The following is a 19,227-nucleotide window of genomic DNA, read 5'->3' as shown; positions in this document are numbered from 1 at the left end:
GACTCCTACATTCTCCTAGACTTGAAGCTTCATGTTTCTAACCTATCTTCATCTTAGAATTTTCTTATTTTTTTTCTACAGTTTTCTTATTAGGAAAAAACTTGTACAGATCAGAAATTCCCTCTTCTTTAATGTAATTCATCTTAATTAATTACACCCTCAATGACTTTCTTTCCAAATAAAGTCATGTATTTTTATATTATAAGCTAGCCTCTAGCATCTTTCTTTTCAAGGTACATTTCATTCCATACCACCAGTATTCTCAGTCTTTTCAGTGGATCAAATTCCATCACTGGTTCGGGGGATGAGTATGATCACAAACACAGTCAATTAAGAGAGTCCATTGTCTTCCCAAGCTACTGGGGAAGGACACTGAGAGTGAGTAAAGTACAGTTTGGATTTTTCCTCTTATTTCAGAAGACTAGGCATTCTTATTGGGTCTCATTTGTCTCTTGTTTGCTTTGGCTATTGAATTTGACCCTGGGAGTATGAAGCCTTAATACGTGATTAGAAGTTTTTTTTTTTTTTCTTTAATTTATATCTGGGTGGGAAATAAAATGAAGAGAAGGGTACTGGAGTATCAAGAAAGAGAAAAATACCAAAAACAGAAAGTATATTTGATAGAATTTCCAAGAAATAGAATCAATACATATTCAAATATTCTCTTTTTTCTCCTTCTCCTTCTCCTTCTCCTTCTCTTTCTCCTTCTCCTTCTCCTTCTCCTTCTTCTCCTTCTCCTCCTCCTCCTCCTCCTCCTTCTTCTTCTTCTCTCTCTCTCTCTCTCTCTCTCTCTCTCTCTCTCTCTCTCTCTCTCTCTCTCTCAGACACAGACACACACACACACACACACAGACATACACACACATACACAAACACACTCAGAGAAAAGACTTTTAAAGACTTGCTTCAGGAAATTAGAGACTAAATGTTCCAAGATCTACAAATGGCAAGCTTGAAGGCCAAGAGAGTAAGAGAATCAAAAGTGTAATTTCAGCTTATATTCAAATTCCTGAAAATCAATGCAAAAATATCCAATAATGGAAATTCTATTGCCCCCCCCCCAAAATGCACAAAGGCAGAATCAGGCAAGAGGGGTGTTTCCTTGCCTTTTTGGAAGGGTCCACCATTTCATTTCTTCTAGTCAAGCCTGCAACTTATTGCAAGAGAACCATCTAGATTATTAAAGAAATGTTTTATTTAATCTACCAATGAAATGTTAATTTCATTGTTAATGTCATTCCAAAACAACTTCACAGATACCATTAGAATAATGTTTACCAAACACTTGGGCTTCACATTCTGGAGCAAGTTGGCATGGTATGGGAAAAAAACAAAACAACAACAACAAAAAAAACCCTTCCCTTTGTAAGGCTTAAGTTGTGAAATATGTTCAAGCTCTCACAGTGTTTTATCTGATGTCTAATGTATTCTCTTATTTATGTCAGTTGTTTTCTGTCATTAAAATCTTCATCATTGTCTGTATTATCTTCATGAGTTTCAGTCTTCTGTAAAATATTTGTATTCTCCTTTCTGTACTCTTAGTCTCATTTTACTTTTCTTTTATACATGATTGCTTTCATCTTGATGAATTTCCTAGAGCTACCCTCAGGGTTTCAGGTGGGAGTGCCACTTACATACCATTGCTGAGATTATAGGCTCCTCCTGACACCATCTCCAGACCTTCCAGAAGTATGCAGAACTCTATATACATATGGCACTGGGTTATTCAATAGAACCAGCAGTAGGTTTTTTATACAAGCAAGAGTAAAAGGCTGTAAGTATTAATTTTTGCATTGCTAAGAAGGTTATTTTCTCAGCTAGAATATGACTGTTATTTATGTGTTCTGTTTTTAAATTATTTACGTCTGTGTCCCCAACCCAAAATAATTCTTTAGAATATTTAAAACACAATCACCTACTGGTCTAGAACAGGTCATCTTATGCCTAACCATTATTAGAGCATTTATACATCCCAAGCACATTTTCAAAATTCTCTGCAATTTTACAAAGTTATAAACTGAAAATTTTCCAGCCTTTGAGGTTTCTACACTTACAACCATATAGAGAAATAATTCAGACAATCAGACTATAAAGTCAGATTGTTTTTTATTAACACTTGCTTGTGTTTTCTAAGCTTTTTTGTAATTGCAGTGGCATACAACCATAAAAAATTTTGTTTCCCACAATACAGAAAGCATACCAAATCATGTTACCAAAATGATGCTCAGAATACTGGAAAGTTTTCATACTGTTTTACATCCTTCTAGGGCCTGATGATGTTCTCTGCATGTGAACTCAACAGTGAAGAATGTTGAATTACTGTATCACATGATTAAGTACTTCATTAGATACATATAGATATTTTTGGACTTATTTATAAATTGAATTATATCAGAGCCTTTCTAAGGGTTACTGTTAAATAAAGGGATCTTACAGAAATCCCTTTTAAAATAAGGATATTTACTTGATAAAAATAAAATATTCTCATATTTGATGTTCCTGTTTAAATTCTGTTTTTATTATTTTGGAGTCTTTTTAAGCAAAGTATACTTAGTGTTTTCCTTTTATGAAATTCATCCCAAATCAGATAAAGCCTTCAAAGCAAGTCAGTGCAGAAGAGATAGATGCTAGTTAACTGAAGACTACAGAGAAGCGAAATTAAAACCTTTCACTATTTACCCTTTGAGGTAGACTTAAAATTATTTTGGTTGATAGAAATTTTTACACATATAGGGATGATACATTTTCAATTTGGTAAACAAAGCTATTTCAAAACCTTATAAGAAATGAGAAAACTTACATGGAAAGTTTTGAACTCTTCCTGCAAAAAAGGACAGAAAGCAAATTCAATTTAGTTTGAAAGGAATAACTAAAAAAAGATAATTCATGAATCTATTACCCTTCATTCCTCCAGGAATATGCAGTTCTTCAAATCAGTTCTCTTCCCATGATCTCAGCCCCAACTCCAGAAGGCATTCCCAGAAAACCTTCATTCCACCAAAGCCAGGGAAATAGGTTAGCTAACAGCAGATATCCGTCCCCCTCATTTTCTCCAAATAGAATTCCCCAGTCTCATCACCAACTCTGCAGAAGACTATGTGTTTTGGCCCTCATCATTATCTATCCTTATTCCTAGATACTAAAGAGATCCTGTTGGAACACCTTGCTTTCCCCTCTCCTGTCCCTCAGCCCACCCACAGCCCATATCCACTTCTATGTGTCAGTTTCCAATAGAGAAACATATTTTATCTAGAACTCCCAGTGGTCCTATCTATTAGGATCCCAGAAGAATATCCTACCAGGCAACATACAATTATCACACTCTCCTAAGAACAAGAAAAGACAACAGAAACCAAGGAACAAAACACACAACAAAGACAAGACCAGATATCAGCACGTAGAAACACAAGGCTCTAAACCCAGATGCCTAGATACTAGCATAGGATACAATCAATAATAGCCATAACAATATGTCTCTGCTAGAGCAAAGCAACCATACCACAGATGGCCTTAAGAATTGCAACACAGTTGGAACACAATGTAAAGACCTTAATGAATATGGTAGAGGTCTTTAAGGAGAAAATTCATAAATCCCTTAAAGAAATCCATAAAAACATAAGCAGTGGAAGGAAATGAATAAAAACCGTTCAAGACCTGAAAGTGTAAATATAATCAATAGAGACCTCAAATTGAGGAAAATCAGAAAATCAAAAATTTGGGAACTTAAACAGGAACCACAGACAAGCCTCAGCAACAGAATATAAGAATTGGAAGAGAGAATATCAGACATTGAAGACATGATAGAAGCAATGGACACATCAGTATACCACTCTTGGGTATATACCCAAAGGATTCTTCATCTTACCACATGACACTTGCTCAGCCATATTCATTGCTGCTCTAGTCATAATAGCCAGAAATTGGAAACAAGACAGATGCCCCTCAACAGATTCTTTTAAAAGTGATAAATTTACAAAATAGAGTATTAACTCAGCTGTAAATAATGGAATCATGAAACTCACAGGATGTAATTAGAAAAGATTCATCTGGAGTGTGGTAAAAATCAGTCCCAGAAAGACAATTATTCACTTATGTGTATATATTATCTGTTAAGTTAATGATAAACAATCTGTTGAACCACAGAGGGTAGGTATAGATTAAGGGACTAGGGGAAAACAGATACACTTCCTAAGGAAAAGAAAATAGAATAGAATTATTGATGAATGAGGGAAGGCTGGATTGATGGGATCAAGTGGGGAGGGGAGGGGAAGAGGAGGACATACAGTGTGAGACAACTAAAATTCAGGGTCATTTGAGGGGTCAAATGGAAATGTAATACAGCAGAAGCTTATATATATGTATTCACTCATATACACACACACACATACACACACACACACACACACACACACACACACACACACATATATATATTATATATATATATATATATATAAAATTTCATTTCTTTTGTTTGTTTGCTTTTGCTTTTCCTATTTGGGTGTGTTAGTTTTTGCTTTATTTTATTTTAGACTCTTAGAAGTTTGTCTTCCAATGAGAGACAGAAAGAAGGTGGAATCTGGATGGGAGGGGATGAGCTTGAAGAGTAGAGGGAATGGAAACAGTAATTAGGATATGTTACGTGAGAAATACATCTATTTTCAATAAAAGTAAAAGTAGTACAAAATTTTGCTGGTAAAAGACTACATTTATGACCATTAAAATAATTTTTATTTACATGTATGCATGTGTGTGTGTGTGAGCCACTATATCTGGGTACTGGGGGCTTGAACTCTGGCCATCTGAAAGAGTATCAAGTGTTCTTAACTGCTGAACTGTCTCTCTAGGTCCTCTCACAGATTCTCTTAACAGTTTCCTACAGATGTAGCTGTATATTCTCAGGCTTAAAATAACTATGTTTAGCTACATCTTTAGCATGACTTCATGATTAAGCCATTGCCACCACTGCAAAATGTCCCTTACCTATAATCATATATAAGTGATGTTGTGAGCCTGGCTCTCTATTATAGCAATAAGGGAAACCATCATGCAAAGCAAATGTCTCGGAGTGAGATTTCCAACTCACATCTGTGCCAAGAAATAGAGTTCTCTCACTTTTTCTCAATTGATCTGTGTGCTATAGGAGAGAGGGAGCCCCTGACATTTTACATTTTTATGTAGTTTACATAGTGGTGTGTCTTAAGCATTTAAGGATATGCAGCCCTCTGTGTGGGCAAATGTAAATGAGTACAGGTTAAAGTAGGTAATGGAAGAGAGAGAATCTAGAACTAAAGACAAACTATTCATTTCACTACTGATGCTCCCTGACTTACACTTCAGCTTGTGATGTTCTCACTGCATAATGCTTAAAAGTGATTCCTGTTCAGTGGCAGCTATACCTCTGATTTGCAAATCTCATCTTTTACAGGATAATAATAAATGGTGAGATGTTCTCTCAGAATGCTTGACCAGCTTCAATGAGCCACAGCTCCTCAAGCAAGCACTCGGGGTGTGCCAATCTAAGACACTCAGCAGGCTAGCGGTAATAAAGACATTGTCAATCTGTTTCAGATTTACCAGGACCTGACCTCATGATAAAAAGCATCGATAGTCTGCCCAAGAGAGTCTCCTACTCATTACCCAGGAGTGTGAAGTCACTCTGGGTAATGGTCTCCAACTCCATTATTAGTCAGCTTGATGGTTGATTTTCATTGTCAACCTGTCTGGATTTAGAATCCCCTCAGAAATGGAGTGGCACACCTCTAGGTGTTTCTGTCAAGGATTTTCCTGAGAGGATTAACTGAAGTAGAAACACTGAGCCTAAATGTGAGTGGCATCAGCCAAAGAGTAAAAAAGAAAAAAAAAAGAGTCAGTGGTGCTTTGTGTTTGCTATGAAGTGAACAGCTCCTCTCCATTGTAACCCTTCTACATCCATAAAGTTCTGACCAAATAAATGTGGCCATAAAACCATGGACTGAGCACTGGGAAATCACAAACCAAAGCAAACCTCTCTTTCCTTAACCATTAAGCATTTTGGTCATAGCAATGAAAAGTAAATAATAAAGTCCTAATTCTACAAGGAGGAAAGAATAGAGGTCTGTGTGTATGGGAGTGTGTGTGCAGGAGAGGAAAGGGATGAGGAAAGGAGAGAGAGAACAACGAGGTTAGTGGGGAAGAGAAGAAAGAACGAGGGAGACAGATAACAAAGATGGATGTTTTCTAAGACATTGACATACATAATCTTTCAAGGTTTGCAGGGAAAGCTGGAGACCCAAGTAAGAGTTCAAATCTATGACTTCTGGCAGGATTCCTCCCCCTCTGGAAGTTAGCCTTTAAAAAAAATACTAAGATTTTCAACTATTTGAATAAATCTTATCTGTATTATGACAGATAATCTGATTTATTCAAAGTCCACTTATTTCAATGCTGATTTAATTTAAAAACATATCCCCCCAAATATTTAAAACCATTTTGGACCCAGTAACTTGGAATTGTGGTCAGGCCAAGTTGGCACATAAAGTTAGCCATTACATTCACTGTAGTCACCAGTGGGTAGCAAGCCAATGGTTTGGGACATTTATCCTTCAATTTTTGTCTTCCTTCATAAGAAAAGGCTCTCAGAATGAAGATTTTCAAACAATCTTCAAAACTATGATCACAGAAATGTGACACACAATGGAAAGTTAACAAAATAGTGTTTGTATAGGGAAGTTTACCAAGTCACATTATTCATAAAACATATACTCATATCAATGGAAATTTAGCTTACATGAATGCCAACTTCAAGTTGCAAGTATACAATAATGAGTGATCATTTAATCATCTTCTGAGAAGGCACATATGAAGGAATTGCTCACTTTTCTCATTGAATCTATTTGTTCACCCACCCAACAACAGTAACATGAAAAATAAAAGATACAGAGACAGATATTGGGTCTCAAGCTTCAAGATGAAGATAGAAAAGCAAAACAGCTGGCCACTAGTTCTTACCTCTGTCTCAGCTCAGACTAAAGGGGTAATCCTCAAACTGCTCCCAACTTCACTGCTCCTCAGATTCACTCAGATGTCTATGCTCTCCTCAACATGGCTAGAGACTCCTGAGACTACTGAAGACCCTGCTCCTATCTTTTATACCTCTCTAGTGCTGTGATTAAAGACATGAGCACTGTTACTCTTTTAGACTGATTCAATCTCATGTAGCCCTGGGTGGCCTCGAACTCAGAGAGATCTGTCTACCTCTTAATCCTGAGTCCTGAGATTAAAGGTATGTATCACCACTGCCTGATCTCTATACCTTGACACTGACATTACTTTCTGAATCCCCAGCCAAGCTCTAATAAATAATAAATAATATATCACCCCAAACAATGTGTAATAAATATGTTTTTTGTTTGTGAGCTGGCTACAGCACATACAGAGCTTGAAAGTCAATAAGCCTTTCCCCAGAGTCACAAGAGAAAGGTGAGTTAATACAGTTCCGTATGTCACTTAAAACAAGAAAATGTTAGGACTCCTTTGAAAGACTTCAATTGCACTTTGAAAGGGCCATGTAAAAAATGGATGTCCTCTGTGCTAAGAATGAGTTTAAATGTCTTTTAAATTAAATAATACATCACTCCCCCATTCCTGATGGGGGGTGTCTTTCTATATATATGTTTCTCTTATTGGTTGATGAATAAGACACTGATTGGCCAGTAGCCAAATAGGAAGTACCAGACAAGGAGAATTCTGGGGAGAGGACACAGAGAATGAGCCACCAGAGTGATGCCATGTAGCTGCTGGGAAGACAGGATGCTGGGCATTCTTTGGTAAGATAAGGCCATGTAGAAATACATAGATTAGTAGTTATGGGTTAATAATAAAGAGAGAGCTAGTCAGTAAGATGTCTAAGCCATCAGACAAACAGTTCATAATTAATATAAACCTCTGAGTGTTAATTTGGGGCTAAACAGCTGTGGGACCAGGTGGAAAAAAAAACTTCCATTTACACATCCCTTTCTTTCTAGAACCTCCTGTTAGCCTTCCTCAAACTCCTCCCATGCTCCTCTATACTCAAGCTGATAGTCTCTTTTTCTTTGATTATATTTATTATGCACATGTGTATGGAGGATATGTGCACACATTTAACATGCTGAGTCTGTCCTTGAGCAATAACTTTTAAAATAATAGTCTGTCTATAAGTATATGATAATAATAATATCAATGATTTCTTGAGCACTTTCTATTCATCAGGAACAACTGCACACATATCACATGTATTCATTTACTTTAATAAGTGATACTTTGCTAGGTAGCTTGGGTGGGGTGACACTCTAAATGACAGACTCAGCATGTACAAACATGGTATCTTAGTGGAGCAGCACTCAATTAGGTAATAGCAATGAGATTACTGGAACACAGAGCTACTTTGCAGACCAATAAATAAGATAGAAAAAAAACACTGTCTATCTTGGGAAGTCCAGCTGCCAGTAGGCATTCCATACATCACCTCCAGTGCCACCTTCGTTATACATTGAAGGGCTCATGTGTTCCTCCAGTTAACTCTGAGTCCCTGAATCATTCGTTACCTTTTATTCATGTTACCTCAATGTCTCAGCATGTTTCCTTTGTTAACTGAGGCAGCTCGAAGCCTCCATCATTATTGCCACCATCAAGGTCATCCTACCTGTGGGAACTTTGAGTTATGAAACCAGAGGAACTCTTCTCTTTGTCATGTGGGGAAAAAGAAAGACATAGAGGGATACTTATCTAATTCTTTCCAAATGTTGGATCCAGAGCAATATCCTCTTATATTTCAATAGTGTTCAGCATCTTATCAATATTTATCAATTTGTTTCTAACTTTTCTATGTCTAAATATCATGTATTTATCCTTTATCTATTATCTATCACCTATTTACCTTTTTATCTATCACTGCCATTTTCTATTTGCCATTATCAGGAGTGATCAGTGCATATACATTATTGACCTGAAATAATTTGAATACTTAGACAATTACTTAAATATTCACATATATTTCAGGTTTTACTATGGACTCTGGTAACATTGACATGAAAGGAAATAGTGGAACCCTCCTGACCTTAGACTCAATAAGGTCTTCTCATATCCAGACTCCAGGGTGCAGTTCATTTTGACTCTAGTTTGTGAGACCAGGGAGAGACAGCATCCGGGTCTGCTGACAGTCCCCCTAAGAATCCCAAATCTTCTTTCTTGATTTCTCTTTGTCTTATGTCCTTTCAAATACCCTCCCGTAGTCCCCTGCTGAGGATCAAAGAACATATTAGAATGTTTAATATGCAAACATGATAGCTTATAAAATGTGACTGTTCCAGGCGAGAGCCCTTCTGGGTACTGTAATTTTCCATTTAACATTCCCACTTTCTTCTATGTATTTGACGTCTTTATGGTAGCTGTGGGGAAAGTGAACAAGTACTCATGAATTCACCCACATTAGAAATCAGAAATTTCTGAAGTTAAAAGAGGTTGGTAGTGGAAATCATGGAAGCTTGAGAATTGTTAACTAGGTAAAGTTGGAATTTAGTCATTACAGGGAAGACCTGAAAACATTTGAAGTAGAAGGACCACCTTGTATGAGGGCAACACTGATCAAAGTTTTGTCAGTGCCCACTGGGTTTCTCCTATCTCCTCCCACTAGACTTAAGCTCTTTCTGAAGACCAGCCTGGTCTTGAACATGTGACCTTGTTTCTTCTTACCCCTGAGTGTTAGGACTGTAGGAGTGAAGCCCAAATCCCAGCTGCCTTCTGGTTTTGTATCAATGTTGCCACCACTTCGTTTGACTGCATTTGCTGTGAAGACTCTACTCTCATTCTTTTCTTATTGGTTAAAACTTTATTTTCCCTCAAATTGCTAGAAAGTTGTTCTGACGTTTCTTTTACTTGCTCTGGCCTATTATTTTTGTAAAAACCAATGGTATGAGTCCTCTATAAGTGATTTTTAAAAACTTACTTGGTTCTATTAAAAAATTTTAATAGCCTTCCTGAGACAAAATTCATATACCATAAAGTTCAGTATTTTAAAGTATAAAATTCAAGGAATATAAATAGATTCACGGCTTCTACAACTATACCCATGATCTAATGTTAAAGTTGTGTCATCCTTTGAGAAAGAAAAAAAGCAAAAACCTCCACACATAATAGTAATTTTCCATTTCATTCCTTTCCTAGTCATTGGCAGTCATGACCCAATTTTTTTTCTTCCTCAGTTTAACTCTTCTGGAAATTCCATATAAATGTAGCCATACAACATATGGACTTTTGAGCCTCTTTCACTTAATATGTTTTCAAAACCCACCCACATTTAATATGCTGAGATAATGCATTACTTTTTAAATATTGAATAACACTATCATATATGTCTATATCGTATTTTGTTTGCCATTCCTAAATAAATGGAAATTTATGTCACTCATAGTTTCTGGCTATTATAAGTAGCAATGCTGTGAATATTGCTAATTTGAACATATTTTTGTGTAGGTATAGTTTTCAGTTCACCTAAGTATATTCTTAGGCATGTAATGGCTGGGTTTATATGGTAATTGCATGTAAAATGTTTTTGAGCAACTGCCAGGTTGCATTCCAAGTGGAATGAACTGGTTTACATTTTAATCAGCAGTCTGTGAGATTTTTAGTCCTCTCTATCCTTATCAGCAGCTGTTATGATACATCTTTTTGCTTGTAGCTATCCTTTTGTGTGTAAAGTAGTAGCTCATTGTAGTTTTGATTTGCATTCCCTTACTGACTAATGATGTTGAATATCATATAATCTGCTTATTGTCATTTGTGTATCTTCTGTGGACAAATTGTTTTCAAAACTTTGATCACTTTTTAATTGGTTTGTCTTTTTGTTGTTGAGTTGTAGGATATATATATATATATATATATATATATATATATATATTCCCTCCTTGGATATATAATTTAAAATACATTCTCTCAAGATTTAAAAGAATTTAAACTTTATTGATGATGTCTTTTCAAACACATATTTTTTTTTTTGTTTTTCCAGACAGGGTTTCTCTATGTAGCTTTGGAGCCCATCCTGGCACTCGCTCTGGAGACCAGGCTGGCCTCAAATTCACAGAGATCCACCTACCTCTGCCTCCCAAGTGCTGGGATTAAAGGCGTGCACCACCAACGCCCGGCCCAAACACATATATTTTTAATTATGATAAAGTTTAGTCTCTGTCTCTATACTTCTCTGTCTCTACAACTGTGTTTATCTCTGTTTCTGTCTCTGTGTCTCTCTGTATCCCTTCATGTGCTACAATTCAGGTTTGATTCGTGGCACACCAAGGGAGTTCTTGAAATTTATAAAACCTGGGTCTTCTAGCCTTATGGTTTGCTCATAAAGATTGCTATCTCACCCTGGACTTGAGAAAGTATGATCAAAGCCCTATTTGCACTACAGAGAACCTATGACAATAATCCTTAATGGAAGGTTGGCTATAGGAGTTAAAGAATAGAAGAGACTGATTCTCGCCCCCCCCACTGGGATAAACCAGAGAGATATACTGCAGGAATTTTGTCAAGTTTGGCAGGGTTGAAACATAGAGACAGATGTAAAATCCTATGCCATAGAAATCATATCCAAAAGAGACAAATTAAGAAGATTCCTTGAATACTCACTCAGCCTAGACACATGGGGGAGGGCCTAGGTCCTGCTCCAAAGGATATGACAGATTCATAAGATCCCCCATGGAAGGCCTCACCCTCCCTGAGGAGCAGAAAGGGGGGGGGGATGGGGAGTTATTGGGGTCAGGGGTGGAATGGAGGGAGAGGGTATTGGGATTGACATGTAAAATAATCTTGTTTCTAATTTAAATAAAAACAATAGGAAAAAGAGAAGATTCCTTGAGCACTAAATGACAAATCCAGTGAAGTGCATTCTCCCATGAAGGAACTATAAGTAATTTGTGTAGTCTAGGCATAGTGGCACACACTTTAATCCCATCACTTGGAAGGCACAGTTAGCCATATTTCAGTGCATTTGAGGCCAGTGAGGTCCAGGACAACCAGAGATACATAGTGAGTGAAACCCTGTTTTGAAAAAAAAGAAAGAAAGAAAGAAAGAAAAAGACATGTGGGTAGAAGACAGGCCAATGATTAGTTCTGGGCCATTTGAATGTTAAATGTTATTCATATTAAAGTCTGGATAAATGGCTACAAAGATGGGACAGGGGCAAAGAAATTAACAGGGAGACTCAAATCATGGGATAGGTGAGGGTTAATCCCAACAGACATGTTGGTAATAATGGTAGACAAGAAGGAAGACTGCCAGTGAGGCTTTGATGATGTCCTTCCTAAGAAGGTAGGCGGGTATGACTACACAACCAAGGAAATGAGCTGGTTTTGATGACAAAATAGTCTTCCTGATTAAAAAGATAGTCACGCTGACTAATAGTTGTTCATTATTCTGATGTTACAAACTACTGTCGCTTCCTTAAACAAAAAATAACCTAAATTATACTGCTTTTTAAAGAATATTCCTGCTTTGTTCTCAACACCTACGGAAGGCATAATGTAGAAAAGAGAATGAATGTATTCAGTTTAAGATTTAGACTCTTGCTGTAGTGGAGAAAAGAGCCTGAACTCTATTTTCAGCTCCTCATGGAAACAACTTAAAATTCTCATTTCTCTATGCAAATTAAGTGCACCTTAAATGGTTGTGTGTGTTTCCCTCTAGAAAGCAGAGGAAGGTTGTAAATTATGTGACTGCAATAACAGATGAGGCAGAGGCAGTGTGTTTCTCCGTATTATATCTCTGTATTATATATTACTTCACTGTAGCCCCTGAGGCTTCTAACAGAGGTTAAATTTGTACAGGAGAGATAAAGGAGTGAAGGGAAGTTCACTTTTTTTCTGAATTCTTCCCATAAGCACTGGTCTCCTCTAAAGAGCAAAGACAGTTCATAACTGTCTCCCAATGTCAGGAGATTACATATATGTATATATGCACATGTATTATTAGTTATTTAATTTCTATTTCTACTATCATTCATCTGTCTATCATCCCTATGCCATCTACAGTCTATCTAAATTATACAGTACTTATCTAATAAAGGAGCCATGTTAAGGAGTGTAAATATTGACCATGTGAATAAGTAGTTTAACTTATTTTAGGGTGTTTTTAACTGTGCTTTAGGTGGTAGTATTTTACTTGTACATGCATTTTTGTGTTGATTTCCGCTTATCTCAGCAGCTTTAAGAAATACATGGAATTGCAAACATTTTCCAAGAAAGTACACTGCAATAAATACATCTGACTATATAGATTCCCTTAAAATCAAATCAGAGCAACAGTGATAATATGGTCAACATAAAATGATAAGTGAAAGTTAAATGAAGATAAACACTTAAACCAAAAGATCGCTGTGATGGTTGGTACTGTCAACCTGATTGGATCTAGAGTCACCTGGGGGAAGGAACTCTGAGCATGGCTAAGAGAAATTATCATGTTTGGAATAAATTAAGACTGGAGGACCTGCCCGCTGTGGGTTGCACCATTCCCTGGGTGGGATTCTGGAGTGTATAAATGGAGATCTTTAAAGAGCAGAGACTGTTAATCAACTATCTCACAAAAGTCAGGAACTGATCAGTTTGTCTACCCTTCCTAATTATGGGCGTGGTGTGACCATCTGCCTCAATTTCCTGCCACCGGATGATAAATTGAGACAGAAATGATACCAAGAAGCAAAGTTTATGTGATAAACCTGACTATGTGGTTTCTAAGTCGTCACACCTTGTTTGTAAGAGGGATGTGGAGGACTTTGAGACTTTGGGCTAAAAATGATTGTAAGCAGAACTTACGAGCATTTCTGATTATTAGAAGACAAAATGCAAAAAGAAATGAAAACCTAGTACATGAGGTTACAGGGGGAGCAAGGACATCATTGAGAACTGGACTGGATGCCATGCAAGTTTTATTCTGGAAAAGAATCTTGCTGCATTTCACCTATTTCCAAAGAATATGAGTGAGGCTGAATTCAAAAGTAATGAGCTAATGTGTTTAGTGGGGGAAATTTCAAAGCAGGCAACATTATGGATATGGTGAGGATAGTGCACACTAATCTCATTCAGATCCATACTAAGAGAGCAACAGGTGCAGGCAAAAGAACTGAAAATGTGGAATTCAACAAGAAAAGATGTGTAAAGGAGTTTAATGTGAGCAAGGAGATTGTAGATGATATAGTATCTATAGCTGCTATAGAGATTAAAATCATTAATGAGAAATCCCCTACTCCAAAGGAAGACAATAAATAATTTGCCCAGAGAGCAAGACCCTACTCTTAAATCTTATAAGAATGCATTGAAAAAGAGAGAACTATCCTGAAGAATGCTCAAAGGGCTTCTTGTTTCTAAAATGTAACACTTAGGCAAGAGTTTCTCCAGGTTCAGCACAACAAACCTGCTGGTACTATGGCCCAAGGAAGCCAACTTGCTTCCTAAGGTGGCAAGAGGACATGGCAATATCATCTACCTGTTACTAGCTTGGCAGGCATGAATGCCACAAGATGGATGGAGGTTGGATGTAATGATTCCAGAGAAGTCTGAAGCCAAGCAATGCAGGAATTCCCACAAAGAATCCTTTGAGGCCCCTGTGAAAGTAGGAAGGTGAATCCTGAATTGTAATTGGAGATTCCGGGATGTTGGAAAGGCCAGAATTATGGGATTTCCACTGAAGAAAGTTGCATATGCAGAGTGGAGCCAGTCCAGGAGAGAGGTGATGTGTGCTATAGGTAGCTGGGCTGGAGCAGTAGGGTACCAAAGATATTTGGGATTTTTATGATATGCTAAACATAGAGCTGCTGGTTTTCAGTCTTGCTTTGCTCTTTTCTTTTCCTGTTATGCCCCATTCATTCCTTTTGGTTTAGAAATGCATACATACCATGGTATGTATACATGTATATGTTGGAAGCATTTGCTTATTTAAGACAGGGGGTCCACCAGAGGCAACAATTTTGTCTTAGGTCACAGGATGTTACCCGTTCAATCATTCCTACATTGTCAGTTTTAGAATCTGATTAAAGATGAGAAGTTTTTAAAAAGTGGAAGATTCAAAATGTATAAATGCTGCAAACAAAGGTTCTAGAATTGTGTTGTATTGAGTGAGATCTTCACAGAAAAGCACTGGTGGCAGATGCCTCCTATGTCAACCCTTTCATACTCGGCTAGAGCTACCTTGAAGCGCTTTTGAAATAAGCAACTCCAGAATCCTTGACTGGCTTCAAATGTTCATAAATCATGTGCCTATGAGTTGGGACACTCAAATAAAAAACACCTTACTTATTATGGATGGTAACTTGAAAACAAACAAGCAAAAACCAAAAACAATAGCTCAGACTGCTCACTCTTCTATCTTTATGTTACTAAGTACAAGTTTTAACAATTAAAATAAACCTGGAAGACACTCTGTGGAAATGAAGGTTTATTGTGGAAATAAACACTGTCTTTGTCTGTGAGAGGAAATAAAGTAAGATGATAATTTGAACAATAGGGTAAGGCAAGAAAAAATGGAAAGATGGATGACTTTATTGTTTTTATGATTTAAGCACACACAATATAAAAATAAAAACCTTGCCAGTTATTAAAGAAAATTTACAAATACATGCTAACACTTAAGAATATCTTGAACATTAAAAAAAAACCAGGGGGTCACATTTAAGAGATTTCTTTGAATCTCAGAAGAGATTTTGGGTATTGGAATTTTGAATAGTGTTGGGACTACTAATGAGTATGGGAACTCCTTAAGTCATATTGATTGCATTTCACATCAATAGATTGCTATGAGTCTATATAGGCAGTAGGGGCAAAATACTGTGGATTGAATGAGAAGTGTGCCCCATAGGCTCACATGTTTGAAGACTTATCCCCCAGCTAATGCCACCACTTGGGAAGGTTTTGAAAGCTTTAGGATGTGGAGCCTCACTTGAGGATCTGAGTTAGTGGTTTCTGGCCTTGAGCCTTTCTAGCCCAGCCCCACTTCCTGTCCAATCTGTTCTTGTCAGCATGCATTTGCTGCCTACCACCATGTCTTCCCTGCCTTGCTCTATTATATCCCTCTGGAACTGCAAGCCAACAAAACCCTTTTCTCCCTTCAATTGCTTTGGTTAGGATATTTCATCACAACAATCTAAAAGTAACTAAAACAGGTGTCCTGGGTGTCTTGCCATAAGATAATGTGTTAAAAGTGCTGGCAAACCTCTCATGTTTCAGTCACCAAACAATAATCCTGATGCAGCCAAACCTTCACCATTCCCAAATAAGTAGTATAGTTTTATATTGAGATATTAGTCAAGAAGGTGAAGAGATAGAGTACCCCCTCCCTGTCAATTTCATTTGTCTGCTGTGAATTAGGCTGATGCAAAGTATGTACTTAAATCAAGATTTACTTAGCATGGATTTTTCAGCTGTTTGCTTTGATGGAATCAAGTGCTTTATTTTGCCAACACTTTACCTAGACTACAGACAACAATGGATATAAAGGTATCGGTTCTACTGGCAGGTAATAGAGTATATTTTCTCATCAGTCCTTAAATTCTTTTTTTTGGAATTAAATCTCCCCTTTAATGAAAATATGTGCATAGAAAATTACAGTTCTCTGTACACAGGCATTAGACTACATGGAGTAAACACTCTGTCCAGAGAGACAGTACCAGGTTCCTCTTTTCTTCATCTGTGGGAAGTTTCAAGTCCTCAACAGGCACTGCTGAACCACTCCAGATTTGCTTCAGAGCATCCAGATGTGATAAAGGAAAGCGAAGTCCATGAAGCTCTGCTTCATCATCTTTTCCCATCATGTGTGTCTGTCTCAGATTCTTTAGTGAATGATAGATGTAAATCACCTTTTGTGGAGCTTCATCAGACTGATTTTCATCTTGCCCTACTGTGATGACAGTGTGGTCTTTATTGCAGTCTTACTGTGCTATCCAACGTTGGGAACTTTATACCTGGTTCCAACAGGTCTATTTCACTTTCCATGTAATAAGGGGGGAGCCTATGCATGACAAAATCCTTCTTCATGTCTGATGAAAGGAGTTCTTTTCTGTCCTCCAGCTAGTTTACAAGGGTCCTTAGAAAGCCACTCAACTTTCTTAGTGCAGCAGTTGGGGTTTCCACCATGACCATCTGCCGGGGTATTCCAGTCCTCAATGCCACATCTTCTTTTGCAATGTCAAATTCAAGCCTGGAAAGGGAATCCAAAAGGAAATCTCCCCATGAATTGTTCTGGTAGGTGCTAATGGTCACATGAGTAGAGTGGGCCAGGCCTGAAGGAGTATTGGCCTGATGAATGGTCCCTCTGGGGAAGTACAACAAATCACCAGGCTTCAATATGAAGTCATGCGTTGGTGTGCCAATCCGGGCCTTAGGCTCCACACTGTACTCACGTGCCAGCGGCACAGTTGGGGAGTAGAGGTGCCAGTGTTTCTTCTCTCCCTCCAGCTGCAGGATAAAAACCTCGACATCATCATAATGGGGAGGAAGGCCCTGAGATCCCGCTGGAGTCATGTATACATTTGAGCCGACTAAGGAGCCAAAGTAACATTCCAGCTTTTCCTGGGTCTTCCAAAGTTCATCCTTAAATCTTTGTGGTTGGTGAAACTGAATTGTTGCCCTCTTCTGATCAAAATCTTTTCTCAGCTGAAGGAACTGTACTTTGCCGCTCTTATTTAAAACCTTCTTTCCATTGATGCACCGGCAGACGTTCACATCTTTTCCACAGTACAGCCCTTGAAGGCAGATCCTATTCATATCTGAGAGTCTGAACAGAGACTGGTAATATGTGGCCAGTGAAGGGTCATTCCTCTGAATGAGAAGGGGTTTTTGTTCCCAGAATTCCTTGAAAAAAGTCTCTATCTTGATGGGTGAGATTAAACTTTCAAAAAGAGCAGTGGGGCTGTCAAAATTTAATGCAGACATACTGTCAGATACATCCACCTTCACCTGCTTGCAGGGAACAGACCTGTCTTCTTCTTCCCCATTTCCTGTAGGCTCTTTGTTCTTTGACATTATTCACGAGGGAGGAAATGTAAACCCCTCACTGCCTGTTGCATGCCGCTGCACGATGACTGGGCTACAGCCAGTCCTTAAGTTCTTATGCAGGTCACTGACTATCTGTGACTGTTGTGGTTCATCTCTCAGGGAGTGGCTACTGTATTAGGATCTTCTTACAAATATCTAAGCAAAAGAGATGACTAAGATAAGGGATTGTACTCCAAGATTCCCCAAAACTGTTGTGGCAGGCATCTAGAAGAGCCATGTGTAATTCCAAGAAGGTAGGAAGTCTATTGACAATGGGTCAAAGGACACTTGGAATTGAGCTTCTTAAGTTAGCAGGATGGGAGAGATTATGAAAAACAAGGCTTATGGCAGACCCACCAGGGACAATTGTATGGAAAACATTATATTTTTCTACCAAATGTAGTTAGTCCAACAAGGGCCCATATTTCCTGAATTGTCCCCTTTCCTCTCGACAGTGGTTAATCAATTATGTCAAATTGTGAAGCCAAGCTTCTACCAATGGAATGAGATGCTATTACCACCCCCATCAGAGATAAATAACAGTAGCTGTTTGGCCAATATGCTGCTTTCTAGCCCAGTTTTTTTTTCATAGCAAAACAGCCTTGTCAAATTAATTTTGCTTTGTTTGTGTGTTCCTTTTAATGACACTAAGATAATTCTTTTCCAAGAGTTGTATAGATCAGGTCCACTGCCAATGGAGTTATAGATATAATTGATCCTCTGTATCCATGGGTTCTTCCTCTACCTATGGATTCAGCCTACTAGCTGTGGATGGGAAATAATTTCATCTGTACTTAATATATATTTTCTTAGCATTATTACCTAAAAATACTTTAAACAATTATTTATAATTTGCATTGTTACCAAATATTAAAAGTAATCACAGGTGATTGAAAGTGAATGAGAGAGGGCATGCCAGTCTGGACAGGCAAGCAGGAAGACTACCTGCAGGTCTTCACCTCTCCCTCTACCCCTGCAAATCTCAACCTAAGTCTCATTCCCAGCTCTGTAACAAGCTACCTGCTGCAGCCTCCCCTTCTCACACACAGCCCACCCTATCTCCAATAGATCACACAGGTCTTCCCCTCCTCCATTGCTTTTTCCCAGACTTAACTTCAGCAGGCAATCCCTAGGAAGGCCACTCGAGCCATGGAAGCAGGTAGCCTAACTATGGAACTCCAACTCTTC

At 37.9% G+C, this 19,227-nt stretch overlaps 1 protein-coding gene across 1 annotated transcript; it reads right to left on the bottom strand.

Annotated features, from left to right (window-relative positions):
- Positions 1-16,631: 16,631 nt before the first annotated feature.
- LOC100774465 (ribosomal oxygenase 2-like) lies at positions 16,632-18,027 on the bottom strand. The gene is given in 2 exon segments (XM_035445255.1): positions 16,632-16,926; positions 16,928-18,027. Coding segments are annotated over 2 exon segments (1,395 nt in total).
- Positions 18,028-19,227: the final 1,200 nt, after the last annotated feature.

The sequence above is a fragment of the Cricetulus griseus genome, chromosome 5 (assembly GCF_003668045.3).
Source record: "Cricetulus griseus strain 17A/GY chromosome 5, alternate assembly CriGri-PICRH-1.0, whole genome shotgun sequence".
In the NCBI taxonomy this organism is placed as follows: domain Eukaryota; kingdom Metazoa; phylum Chordata; class Mammalia; order Rodentia; family Cricetidae; genus Cricetulus; species Cricetulus griseus.
Note: the sequence above shows the minus strand (reverse complement) of the source record. Positions and strands in the feature narration are given on the sequence as shown.